The sequence below is a fragment of the Centropristis striata genome, chromosome 21, assembly GCF_030273125.1.
Source record: "Centropristis striata isolate RG_2023a ecotype Rhode Island chromosome 21, C.striata_1.0, whole genome shotgun sequence".
Taxonomy (NCBI): domain Eukaryota; kingdom Metazoa; phylum Chordata; class Actinopteri; order Perciformes; family Serranidae; genus Centropristis; species Centropristis striata.
Window position 1 is genome coordinate 3,907,768 of NC_081537.1, and position 12,827 is coordinate 3,920,594.

Below are 12,827 nucleotides of genomic sequence, written 5' to 3' on the forward strand. Positions count from 1 at the left end.
ATATCACCTGTAAGAATACATTATTGTCTCCATTATGGCTCCATTAAATGTTTGAGATGAGTGAATTCACTGGTTTTACAGAAGGAAGTCTTTTGGGTTTTTCTTTGAAGTGAAGATGTATTTGTTTTATCGTCTTCCTGGTTTCCAATAAACAGTTTGTAGTTGTGGATACTTTTAACAGTAGAATGAAATAAATCTCCCCGTGGCAGGTGAGCACAATCCTCCCGACGCTGTTACAGATAATCAGAAATAGTTCTGAAGACATATCTGCTTCTCTTTCAGTTTTCATGCATCATTCCAAGTTTCCTTTTCGTTTTTTTTCCAGAGCTTTTGCATGATGTTGCCACCACAAATAAAGATTTTATGGGAAACATCCGTCTCAAGGCTGTGGTGACGATTAATTAAAGAGTTCTCTGTTGATTTGCAGCTGGATGGAGAGTTTAATTTAAGAAGTTTTAAAAGTTTGTCTGCCAAGAAAAAGTGATATGAGACATTTTTTAGCCAAATTATGTTTTTAATTCAACATGTTTGAAGCTGAAGAATGATAATATGCAGAGAGTTTGTTGAAGATTTTTATTCTGCCCTACAAATTCTAACTGCAGTAACTACGTTTTTAGTCAAAATTGATTTATAACTAAAATTTAACTCGATGTTTGTTTTATCTTGTAACAAAGTTTTCAATTTTGCTTTATTTCAGAGAAATAAATATATAAAAACCACAAAATCCAACTCAAAACAAAGCAGTAATTGCAGTTACCACAGTCTGCTTTGGATAAATATACTCATTTAAACAAAGATAATAGAAATTGTGAGTTTATTTGGAAGGGAAATTATTATCTAGATAGTGATGAAGTAAAAAAGTGAGATAAAATTATATTAAGGCTAAAATATAGCATTACTTTATAATATTAAGTCTGAAATACACAAATCTTTGAATAGAGTTGTTAAACACTTAAATACACTGATAGGAAAATCAATTTGAAAATGTTTATTCACTGAAACAAAATATAAAAGCTGAAAGAAGACAACAACATTGTAGTTACTGCACTCTGTTTGTGTTTTACTATTAGAACCTTTTACAGCAAAACCAGAGTGCAGTAGCTACATTTTTTTGGGTCAAAGGTCAAATAAATCATGATTTTTTAGCATAAATATTACATCATCAATACACGCACTGTAAAAATGTCCCGTTTTTACAGAAAAAAACTGGCAGCTGTGGTTACCAGAATATTTCCATTAAAAAAAACAGTACATATATCAACATCTTGACAGAACAATCACATCTTATCTCATCTCATCTTATTTTACATCTTAAAAATGTAGTAATTAAAAAAAAATATATATTTTGAGTTTTCAGTTGTAGATTATAGCGTCCTTTACTGCTAATTTAACAGGATGATGCTGTTTTTATACTAATTATTTATGCAACATTTACATGCAGATTTTGCTTATTGTGCGTTGAATACCAGTAAATTAACATTCAGTTATTATTTATTGTACACTGAATACCAGTAAAATGTACAAGTTGTTCTGTAAAGTTGTTTACATTTGTACTGTATTTTTGCAGAATTATTCTGGTAACCACAGCTGACAGTTTTTTCTGTAAAAGCAACATTTAATTTTTTTTTATTTTTTTTACAGTGTGTAGATATAAGTAACCTATATATATAACCTATAACCAATTTGGCTGGCCAGTTAAAAAATGTTAAAAAGCTTTAAAGCAGTTTTTCTCAGTTTTACCCTTGGTGTAGTTACTGCAGTTAGACTCTGGGGCAGAATGTGGCGCTAGTGCGCTTATTCCGCTGGTTGCCAACAACCGCTAAAGCAGAATTCGTAGAAGAAGAAAAAGAAGGAAGCGTTGTCATTTTCAAGTAGCAAAACAAATGAGAGCAGTGGATCAACCTCTTTATATCCAGTCTATGGGATAAACAGCATGGAAGGAAACGTTTCCAATGCTAATTGTGAGTAATTGTTCATTAATTACTACCGTTGGAAACACTGACGTTTAGCCAATAGCTAGTTAATGCAGCTAACTGTATAAAAAATACATTTCGATGTGCATCTTCTTGGCTGGATGAGCTTAATTTCTGTCCAATAAATCTCTAAATATACGCTATAGAGTAGCCTAACATCAATGTAAATGTAAGTCCAGATTTGTTGACCAAAATACTGTCAGAGTAAACAATTTCCTAAATGTTCTAAATGGGATTTGTGGGAAAGGACAATTGAAAAAGAATGACAATTAAAGTTAAAAAACAACAACATTCCTTTCCTTTTATGGCACCAAATTAGAGTCTGTAGTTTTAGTAGTTTAACTACACAAAAAATGGCAAAGAAAGTAATAAACTACCAGCAACTTGCTGCTAAATGTAGTTGAGCTACTAGTTCACTATTAGGGTTGTCACGATACTAAAATTTTCAACTCGATACCGATAAATATTCGATACTCGATACCATTTTCGATACCACAAGGATGAAAACAAACCCCAAAATTTAACAGAAATATTTTTATTAACAAGAAAAATGCAACATGTAAAAATGAATAGAAACACAGGTTAATATTTAAAAGAAACTGCAACTATGATAACAAGCTTCAGGTCTGAGGTAGTGCAAAAAATAAATAAATACAATAAACAATAACAATAAGAACAATATTTTGAGGTTGTATGCTGTGCACAATATTAGGCAAGCTTGATAAAAAAATAACAATAACTTAACTTAAGTGTTCCTTCCTTGGCTATGCTTTACACACATAACAATAAACTATAAACTATAAACTATAAACTATAAACAATAAACTGACACTAACCACACCAGTTAACATGAACATTACATTGTTGAAAAAGCTCATTTATTTTCATAGCTTCTTGGGACTTGACGTCATATTTTCATTGTTGGTCAAACACAGACGGTAGAGTCGATACTTTTGAAAAAGAGTATCGTATCCGGATACAACGTTTTAGTATCGATACTTTTTTGAGTATCGATACTTTTGACAACCCTATTCACTACTCCCCAACACTGCTGAATAGTAAATATATAAGAAGTTAGTCCTTAGTGCTGCTGATAATGTGTTCATGAATGCTGCTGCTGATTCAGTATCTGTTAATGTTTTTAGCTAAAATAAAATCCAAACCAAATAACTAATGCTGTAATACAGCCATTCTCATCCTAACTCCTGGGTCTGGACCCCAATTGGGGTCCCCAAGATGATTTCTGGGGGTCGCCAAATCATTTTGGAAGTCAGCTCTGTCTCCACTGTGTTAAAGTGTTCATGTGTTAATGTGTTTTAGTCTTTTTGGTCATTTAATGTCTTTTTTTGGGTCACTTTGTGGTTTTTCTAGTAATTTTGTGTCTTTTTTTGGTCATTTTGTTTCTTTTTTGGGCAATTTTGTGGTTTTTTTCGGGTCATTTTGTGTCTTTTTTGATCAATTTGTGTCTTTTTGTGGTCGTTTTTTGTCATTTTGTGTTAAATTTGAGTCTTTTTTTGCTTAATTTGATGTAATTTTTTGGTCATTTTGTCTCTTTTTTTGATCATTTTTTGTCATTTTGCGGTCAATTTAATTCTTTTTTTGGTCACTTTGTGTCTTTTCTGACAAATCCCAAAGTATCAAGTTGTTACTTTCCAAGGAGTCTCTGTCTTGAAGCTGACTGTTACACACTCAGGAGGTCAGAATGGACCTTTAAACTGATAGCAAAGGACTTAGATTAAAAGTAACAATAAAATATAAAAAAATATACATATAAATGCACAGACAGAGAGATGTTTTAGTTGTTGTCTGCTTCATTATTTGTCCAAAATTCCTCGTATCAACTGAGTTTGTCTGATGTGAACTGTGAGATTCTGTTCAGTGAGACAACATGATGTTAGATTGGGGGTCGACACTCAAAAAGCTTGAGAACTACTGCTGTAATAAATGTTTATGCTGCTTGTGTTAAAATAACCTGCTGCTGTTTCCCTCCAGGTAGCCCTCTGCCGCTCTCCGCTCTCAGACTCCTGGTCCCGCCCATCAGACTGGTGTCAGCAGCCATGTGGCAGACCGTCCAGCAGAAAGTTGTGGCTGATTATGGGATGCTGGAGGAGTTTGTTTCCATGGTTACAGACATTGTTCCAGAGCTACTCACCCCCTCTGAGAAAGTCCAGCTGATCCTGGGGCTGAGAGCACGGGTAGTCCATTAATAACCACTAATAATAATCATCATAGAAACACTGCTGGAGTGTGTGTTTGTGTTTGATCTTAACACAGTGTGTTTTGTTTGCATTTGCTGATGGATTTAAACCTTTTTAAATTCAGTACATAATAGGGTTGTCATGATAAAAATAAAATTTTCAACCCGATACCAATACTCAGGAAAATATTCGATACTCGATAGCATTTTCGATACCATCCTGATAAAAACAAAGACCCCAAAATTTAACAGAAATATTTTTATTAACAAGAAAAATGCAACATGTAAAAAATGAACAGAACCACAGGTTAAATATTTATAATAAAAAACAGTTGTGCAAAAAGAAACTGCAACTATGATAACAAGCTTCAGGTCTGAGGTAGTACAAAAAATAAATAAATACAATAAACAATAACAATTAGAACAATATTTTGTATGCTGTGCACAATATTAGGCAAGCTTGAGAAGTCGACTTTTCTCTGCTTCATTCTGGGACTTCAAGAGAGAAAATAACACTTTTCAGTCACCAACATTTATGTAAACTTATTAACTCTTAATGCTGATGTATACTGACACTGTGTCAATTAACGTAATATGAGCAAACTACGTGCCTGATTTATTTATTTACGTTGTTTATAATCATTAACGTGACGTCAGCCTTTAATTGCTAGCTAACACGATACTGAGTATCGTATCTGGATACAACGTTTTAGTATCGATACTTTTTTGAGTATCAATACTTTTGACAACCCAAGTACAGAGTGACTGTGAGACTGCTTTAGTGTCTGAATCTTCCAAGTTTTAAATTCATTAAAGACTAAAACTGTGTTTTAGGAATTGAACTAATCTCATTTTCCTCTTCCCAGAAAAATGACACTGGTTTTATAATAATAGATATTAATGTAGTCATGCTACTGAAGCTTACATACTTGCCTGAACTTTGTGTTTTCTGCCTCTGTGGATGTGAAACACTGCTGCGTTTATGTTTTAGCTCCTTCTGGAGTTGTGTCGGAGTGAAGCTGCTGCTGACGCTGAGCTGCTTCAGACACACCTGGACAGAGTGCAGACGCTAATCCAGACATGGGTTATGAATGTGAGTTTAAAATGTTTTTTATTTGAAAAAAGATAAAGGTGTCTTTAAACACAGCTGACAATCTTATCTGCTCATTTTCTCAAAATATTCATGTCCTGTTCTGCAGGCTGGTGCTGCAACTATGGAAGTGGCACACTTAGACTTTGTGGAGTTGGTTAAAAAGTTGCTGAAAAATCCAGATGAGAGGGAAAACTTCTTTCAGGTGAGTTTCTTTGTTGCTCCTCAAGTTGTTCTGTTTGTGAAAAACTAAAGATAGAGACATCCACATACACACACAGAACTGTCGGGTATATTTTTTATATGGATATATCGCCCAGCCCTATTTTCAGGTCTTCTCCAGATTTTGTAAAAACTGAATGTAAAACATCTTTCAGAACGTTTTCCCTGAAGAGTTTGGTCCCTCATATGATGATGCTCTGACCTCCTTGATGTTGATGTTTCTGTCCAGACTCGAACAGTTTCTTCCTCTTCAAACCTTCCAACAGGTACATAAAGATTATATAGAAAATTCATGGTCATTCTGATATTGCAAGCTAGCTTTGAGTGTTTTTATACAGGTACATTTCATTTAACCCTCTGGGCCCACTTTAATTTCTACCCTTTCAGACTCTTTGGGCTGAAAATGTCCACATCCAAAAAACGCGATAAAAACTTTACAGATTGATATTTTTTTTTACTTTTTTCTGCATAAACCTCTTAAAGAACTTCCGCCCTGCTCAAAACTACCAAATGTTTAAACATTTTGGGCATTTTAACCCTTTAAATGCCAGTTTGACTGCACGATATTGACTGTCACTGATATTTTTTATGTAAAAAAACACAAAAATTGAGTTCTTTTCCATATAATAAATCATTTTTGGCTGGGGCATTGAATTTTTATCACAGCCTTGGATATGTCAAAAATTAAGAACAAAATTGATTTTGATGCATTTTTAGTTTTTGTGTAGTGTCAGATCTGAAAGGGTAGTAAATGTGTACACAGTGTATTATTATAGACCCATTAGAAAAAATGAAATATGAATTTCAATATATATATATATATTGTTTCTCTCCTTCAGGTTGCCTCCATGTTTGGTGAGGTGTCCTTAGCTGTGGATGAGTGTTTGGACCCTGTCTCTCAACACGAGGAGTTCAGAACGCTGCTGCAGTATCACAAAGACCTCAGACAGCTGGACTACAACTGTAAGGCTTCACGCTTCCCAATTAATTTGAAAAACTTGTGGCTTTATTTGATTTGTCATTTTTGATTTTGGTATTTTCCTCAACGTTGGACTGGATCCTGCAACCAGAGATAACCATAATGTCCTACAAAGTCTAACTGCAATAACTAAATTTTTGGGCGAAATTGAGTTCTAACTAAAAATGAACTCCTTGATGTCTGTTTTATGTTGTGACAAAGTTTTAGATTTCAATTTTGCTTTATTTCAGAGAAATAATGGTATAAAAATTGCAATAACTACAAAATCCAACTCAAAACCAAATCAAACTGCAGTAAGTTAACTTACAGCGGTCTGATTTGGATATCTATCTATCTATCTATCTATCTATCTATCTATCTATCTATCTATCTATCTATCTATCTATCCATCTATCCATCCATCCATCTATCTATCCATCTATCCATCTATCCATCTATCCATCCATCTATCCATCTATCCATCTATCCATCTATCCATCTATCCATCTATCCATCTATCTATCTATCTATCTATCTATCTATCCATCCATCCATCCATCCATCCATCCATCCATCCATCCATCATCTATCCATCCATTTATCCATCACCATCCATCCATCCATCCATCCATCCATCCATCCATCCATCATCTATCCATCCATTTATCCATCACCATCCATCCATCCATCCATCCATCCATCCATCCATCCATCCATCCACCTATTGCTCCATCCATCCATCCATCAACCATCCATCCATCCATCCATCCATCCATCCATCCATCCATCCATCCATCCACCTATCGCTCCATCCATCCATCCATCCATCCATCCATCCATCCATCCATCCATCCATCCATCCATCCATCCATCCATCCATCCATCCATCCATCCAACCAACCAACCAACCAACCAACTGATGAACATAGTGGAACATTTTCCATCTTCCAGAGACTAGCTCATTAGCAGGAAACACAGATATCAATTCAAATTTTTTTAGATATTAAATATAAAAAGTACAAGTTCTTCATCCATCAAGTGTTACAGACTAAAGAAAATGTGGACAAATCTTTGTTAGGAGTATGAATCCAATGTTTTATTCCTCCCTGCAGAGCTTTGATTTAATCATGTTAATCACTTAACCATGAAAATTAAGTTTTAGTCTTTTCACCGTCTAATTGCAGTGTTTTTTTCTCTTTTCAGATGGCTCTCTGGAGGGCACCTTCATTATTTCAGCCCTGAAGCTTCCTACTGTAGAAAGAAACGAGACGGATAAAGCACAAACCAAAACCCTGGATAATGTGCTCTCATGTTCTTCAGATTTAGAGAAGGAATCTCTGACGTTGTCTTCTACAACACAGATGAAAATAAAAGAAACAAAGAGTAAGATAATAGTTGAAAGTGACACACAGGTGCTTTTGGAAATGATTGAAAAAGAAAATCGACTAGAAGACGCTCCTGGCCTCCTGAAACAGTGTCACGTTCAGCTGGAGCGACTGGACGCGCCGCTGCGTTCTCCGTCTCGACCTGTGAGGAAGAACAGAGGCACCAGGATGAAAAAGATCCTGCTGGAGGAGAAAAAAGCTCTTGGTGAAGAAACACTCACCGCCTCCAAATCCAGGAGGACAAAACCCTCCGATTGGTCTCTTTTACACGTCTCAGACAACGAGGAAGACGACTCGTACATGGCTCCTATTAACAACAGCAGCGAGGAAGACTCCTGGTCTTACTACTCTGATAAATCTTCTCATAGTCTGGCTGATTCATGGAGCAGCTACTCAGCCGACGGGTCTTTCTTTGGGACTCCGGTCTGTAGTCCGACTCACGGTGATTCGTTGTCTAGCGGCTCAAATGAAGCCCCCGATTTTCTACGGTCTAAGAACGAATCGGCGATCTGCAGACAGAAGGACGTCTCAAACAATAAACCAAGCGCTCCCAAAAAGACTCCAGGAAAACTGAAGAAATTCCTGTGTTTAATCTGCAAGCAGCACGTGGATCGAGGCCTCAGATCTCACATGAAGACCCATTTCCCCAACGAGGACTACGCCTGCCCCCAATGCGACAGCCGCTTCCACCTCTTTTCTTCTTTTAAGCTGCATTTAAGCAGAACCTGCTTCGAGTGCGGGAAGCAGCAGGTGGACATGCAGAAGCCCGAAGACGCCAAGGGGCTGTACAGGTGCGACCAATGCGACGAGGCGTTCAGGTACAAGGTCTCGCTCGCACGGCACAAACTGACCCACAACGAGCTCTACTGCAGCGTGTGTCGGAGGGTTTTGCAGGACGCCGCTTCGCTAGCGAGGCACAAAGCTTCTCACACGCTGTTCCAGTGCATCCGCTGCGAGGACACCTTCCCTCATTTCAGGCCCCTGGTGAAACACTGCGAGAACGTGCATAAAATCAGCCGGCCGTTCAAGTGCAACTACTGCACCAAAGTCGTGTCCCAGCTGCGGTTTTTAATCCCGCACGAGTGGAAACACACGGGGCACCTGCCCTTCCAGTGCGCTCAGTGCGGCCTGAGGTTCAGAAACGACGGAGATCTCACGTCCCACCAGAGAGTCCACACCAGAGAGAAACCCTTCCTGTGCGCAGAGTGCGGGAAAACCTTCGCCCAGAAGTCCAACCTGCTGCGCCACCTCAATCTAATCCACGGCGAGTCCCGAAACAAGAAGAACCACTCCTGCAGCGAGTGTGAGAAGTCGTTTAAAGAGAAAGGAGCTCTGAAGAAACACCAGCGGACCAAACACTTGAAGGAATTGTTCCGTCACCCGTGTCCGTACTGTGGGAAGATGCTCTCCTCGTCTACGATCTCCAGGCATAAATTAATTCACACGGGAGAGAGACCTTTTAAATGCACCATACCTGAATGTGACAAACACTTCAGATCAAACCCGGAAGTGAAGAAGCACGTCCTGTTACATCACACGACAGAGAGGCCTTATAAATGTGACGTTTGTGGAAAAGGCTTTATTAAGATGTGTTATCTCAACACACATGCTAAGACACATTCAGGAGAGAAACCCTTTGTTTGTCATATCTGCGGCAAGGCTTTCCCCAGAGTCCACAGCATGAGAAGACACAAGAAACTTGTACATACATTTGTTACGAATTAACCCATTGAAGCCTGGAAAGCGTTTACGTTGTTTTGTAGTATTTGTATAAGCTCTCAAATACTTTTTGAATTTCATTTCTATCTGCTACAGAGGCTGAAAAATCTATTATTTAGTAGAAGCGTTGACACTTCTGTTGAATTTCCAGAAAAACTTCAGGTTTTAGGGGCTTATTTTAAAATCGCCCAGAGGTTTTACAGGAAGTTTTAGGCGTCAATGGGTTAAAGGGATAATTCAGGATTTTCGACATTAACCCTTTGGAGTTTGGGGCTATTTTGTTGGTTTTTGACTCTTTTTTTAAAATCTGCCTGTATATGCAACTTAAATAATGATCACCATGCCATGCTGGTATCAGCTTTTTCAGCAGAACCTCAACTGATTATTATTTTGTCATTTTGACTTACTGGATCAATATTTTGAAACACAAAAAACACACAAAATACACTTCTTTTTCTTTTCTTTTTTTTTTTTTTTTACAAAAATCACACAAACACACATAAAAACACACAGAGACACACCAAAAATGACCAAAAAAAAAAGATTATTATTATTATGTGATTTTGACTTACTGGATCAACATTTTGAAACACTGAAAACACACAAAAAAATATACAAAAAACACGTTAAAAAACAAAATACGTACACAAAATTACAAAAACACAATTTTTTATTTATTTTTTTATTTTTTACAAAAACCAGATAAAATCACACAAAAAACAGTAAACACAAAAGATTGCATTGAAAATGTTGTAACTCACATTGCAAAATCTGAAAAATCTCTGCAAAAAAAGTAATTAAAGGGCCCTTCCACACACAACACAGTAAAGTGCCATTCATATAAAACTCACATTAAACTTTCATATCAAGGTGGGGGCCACAAAATATCATCACGAGGGCCACAATTGGCCCGCGGGCCACAAGTTTGAGACCCCTGGTGTAGAGGAAATAAAACTATATCTGGTCTACTGCATCAGTTTTGGTAATGAAACAAAAAAATGTCCATGATGAGTCCAGTGATATTATTGAGATGCAATAATCAGTTTGTTCACGACTCTTTAAGGCAAATCCGATGATGTCACAGAATGTCTGTTCATCACTCATTGCAATTTGCTCAGTCGTTGTTTTGTTTTCCTCAACTTACATTGAATGTTTTTTGTATTTGTTGTTAATTTCTAACCTTTTAATTCGCTTTTACTTAAGAATTGATTATTTTCTTATCATGTTAATTATTATCTAGTGAGCTGTATCAATGCATCCACAGTGTTGTTAAAATAAAATCAAGGAGTTTGATACTTCAATGGAACCTTTGTCTTTATTTTTATGCAACTATCAGTAAGTTCATGTCACAAAGGAATACATTTATTAGACTACAGGTCACATTATTTGCCAATTTTGTATGAACCCAGTTACACTTTACACTGCAAAAACAGTAAATCTTTTTACACAAGCCTGTCATAAACATGACATGACAAGTATCATGAGCATTAATGTTACTTCAAAGTCCCATTAATGTTCATGACACATCCCATGTCATGTTTATGACACGCTTATGTCACTCTTATGTAGACACCTTCAAAATAAAGTGTTACCATATCCTGCTGAAGTCACAAAGGCATGTTAAAAAAATTGCCTAAGTCACATTTTATTTTGACTTAGGCATAATAAATCTGCTTAAGTCACACACTTGACATAGGCCATTATCTTAAAGGGGTAAAATCACATGATCTGATCAACTGAGGATGTAGGTGATTTTACCATAGGTGGCAATGAGGAGATGATTTAGGTTAAAAAAAAACAAAGCAATTCTGACAAAAAATGACTTAGGCGATTATTTTAACAGTGTGACGATATATAAATATAAATTAGATTAGATTAGATTTGACTTTATTAATCCCACAGCAGGGAAATTTCTTTGTTACAGCCTACTGCAAAAATTGCACACAAAATATTTCCCTTTTAGATAAAGATAAAAAATAAACAATCTAATAGAAAAAGACATTTAATAATATACTATGCACTTTATGTGTTTTTTATGCACACTGTTCATTGAACCTTATTTGTTTCATGGCACCAATATTTTAAATATTTTTATACTGTATATTCATATTTATTCTGCACTGGAATTCTACTCCTTAATACATACTCCTTCTTTAGACACTTTATTTTTTTAAATTGTATTTCATATTTTATTGCTTGAAGTATGCCTAGGTTGTTATTTTTATTTAATTGTGTTGTTATTGTCTCTGTGTGTAATGCTGCTGCTACACTGTAATAGTCTATCTATCTATCTATCTATCTATCTATCTATCTATCTATCTATCTATCTATCTATCTATCTATCTATCTATCTATCTATCTATCTATCTATCTATCTATCTATCTATCTATCTATCTATCTATCTATCTATCTATCTATCTACCTACCTACCCACCCTTCCTTCCTTCCATCCATCCATCCATCCATCCATCCATCCATCCTTCCTTCCTTCCTTCCATCCATCCATCCATCCATCCATCCATCCATCCATCCATCCATCCATCCATCCTTCCTTCCTTCCTTCCATCCATCCATCCATCCATCCATCCATCCATCCATCCATCCATCCTTCCTTCCTTCCTTCCTTCCTTCCTTCCTTCCTTCCTTCCTTCCTTCCATCCATCCATCCATCCATCCATCCATCCATCCTTCCTTCCTTCCTTCCTTCCTTCCATCCATCCATCCATCCATCCATCCTTCCTTCCTTCCTTCCATCCATCCATCCATCCATCCATCCATCCATCCATCCATCCATCCATCCATCCATCCATCCATCCTTCCTTCCTTCCTTCCTTCCTTCCTTCCTTCCTTCCTTCCTTCCTTCCTTCCATCCATCCATCCATCCATCCATCCATCCATCCTTCCTTCCTTCCTTCCTTCCTTCCATCCATCCATCCATCCATCCATCCATCCATCCTTCCTTCCTTCCTTCCTTCCTTCCTTCCTTCCATCCATCCATCCATCCATCCATCCATCCATCCATCCATCCATCCATCATCCATCCATCCATCCATCCATCCATCCATCCATCCATCCATCCATCCATCCATCCTTCCTTCCTTCCTTCCTTCCTTCCTTCCATCCATCCATCCATCCATCCATCCATCCATCCATCCATCCATCCATCCATCCATCCATCCATCCATCCATCCATCCATCTATCTATCTATCTATCTATCTATCTATCTATACATACATACATACATACATACATACATACAATATACTATATACAACCTAGTG

At 36.9% G+C, this 12,827-nt stretch overlaps 2 protein-coding genes across 2 annotated transcripts in view; both read left to right on the top strand.

Moving 5' to 3' along the window:
* kdelr2b (KDEL endoplasmic reticulum protein retention receptor 2b) overlaps positions 1–375 on the top strand; it is a 12,045-nt gene extending 11,670 nt beyond the window's left edge. Inside the window, exon 5 of the mRNA XM_059325325.1 lies at positions 1–375. This exon is cut by the window's left edge and continues 870 nt beyond it. The gene's annotated coding sequence lies outside the window, so the exon portion shown is untranslated.
* A 1,480-nt stretch (positions 376–1,855) lies between these two features.
* On the top strand, positions 1,856–10,216 carry LOC131959597 (zinc finger protein 37-like). The gene is made up of 7 exons (XM_059324808.1): positions 1,856–1,961; positions 3,966–4,168; positions 5,162–5,263; positions 5,370–5,465; positions 5,638–5,748; positions 6,322–6,445; positions 7,644–10,216. Exons 1-7 carry the CDS (start codon positions 1,934–1,936, stop codon positions 9,548–9,550), a joined length of 2,571 nt encoding a protein of 856 aa, XP_059180791.1. The 5' UTR covers positions 1,856–1,933; the 3' UTR covers positions 9,551–10,216.
* The last annotated feature ends 2,611 nt before the right edge of the window (positions 10,217–12,827 follow it).

What these genes read in the sequence shown, in the direction of transcription:
- LOC131959597 (XM_059324808.1), top strand. Translation starts at nt 1,934, where the DNA reads ATGGAAGGAAACGTTTCCAATGCTAATT. An exon ending in TCCAGACATGGGTTATGAAT is followed by an intron (nt 5,264 to 5,369) that starts GTGAGTTTAAAA and finishes CCTGTTCTGCAG; the next exon opens with GCTGGTGCTGCAACTATGGA. An exon ending in CAGACAGCTGGACTACAACT is followed by an intron (nt 6,446 to 7,643) that starts GTAAGGCTTCAC and finishes TTCTCTTTTCAG; the next exon opens with ATGGCTCTCTGGAGGGCACC.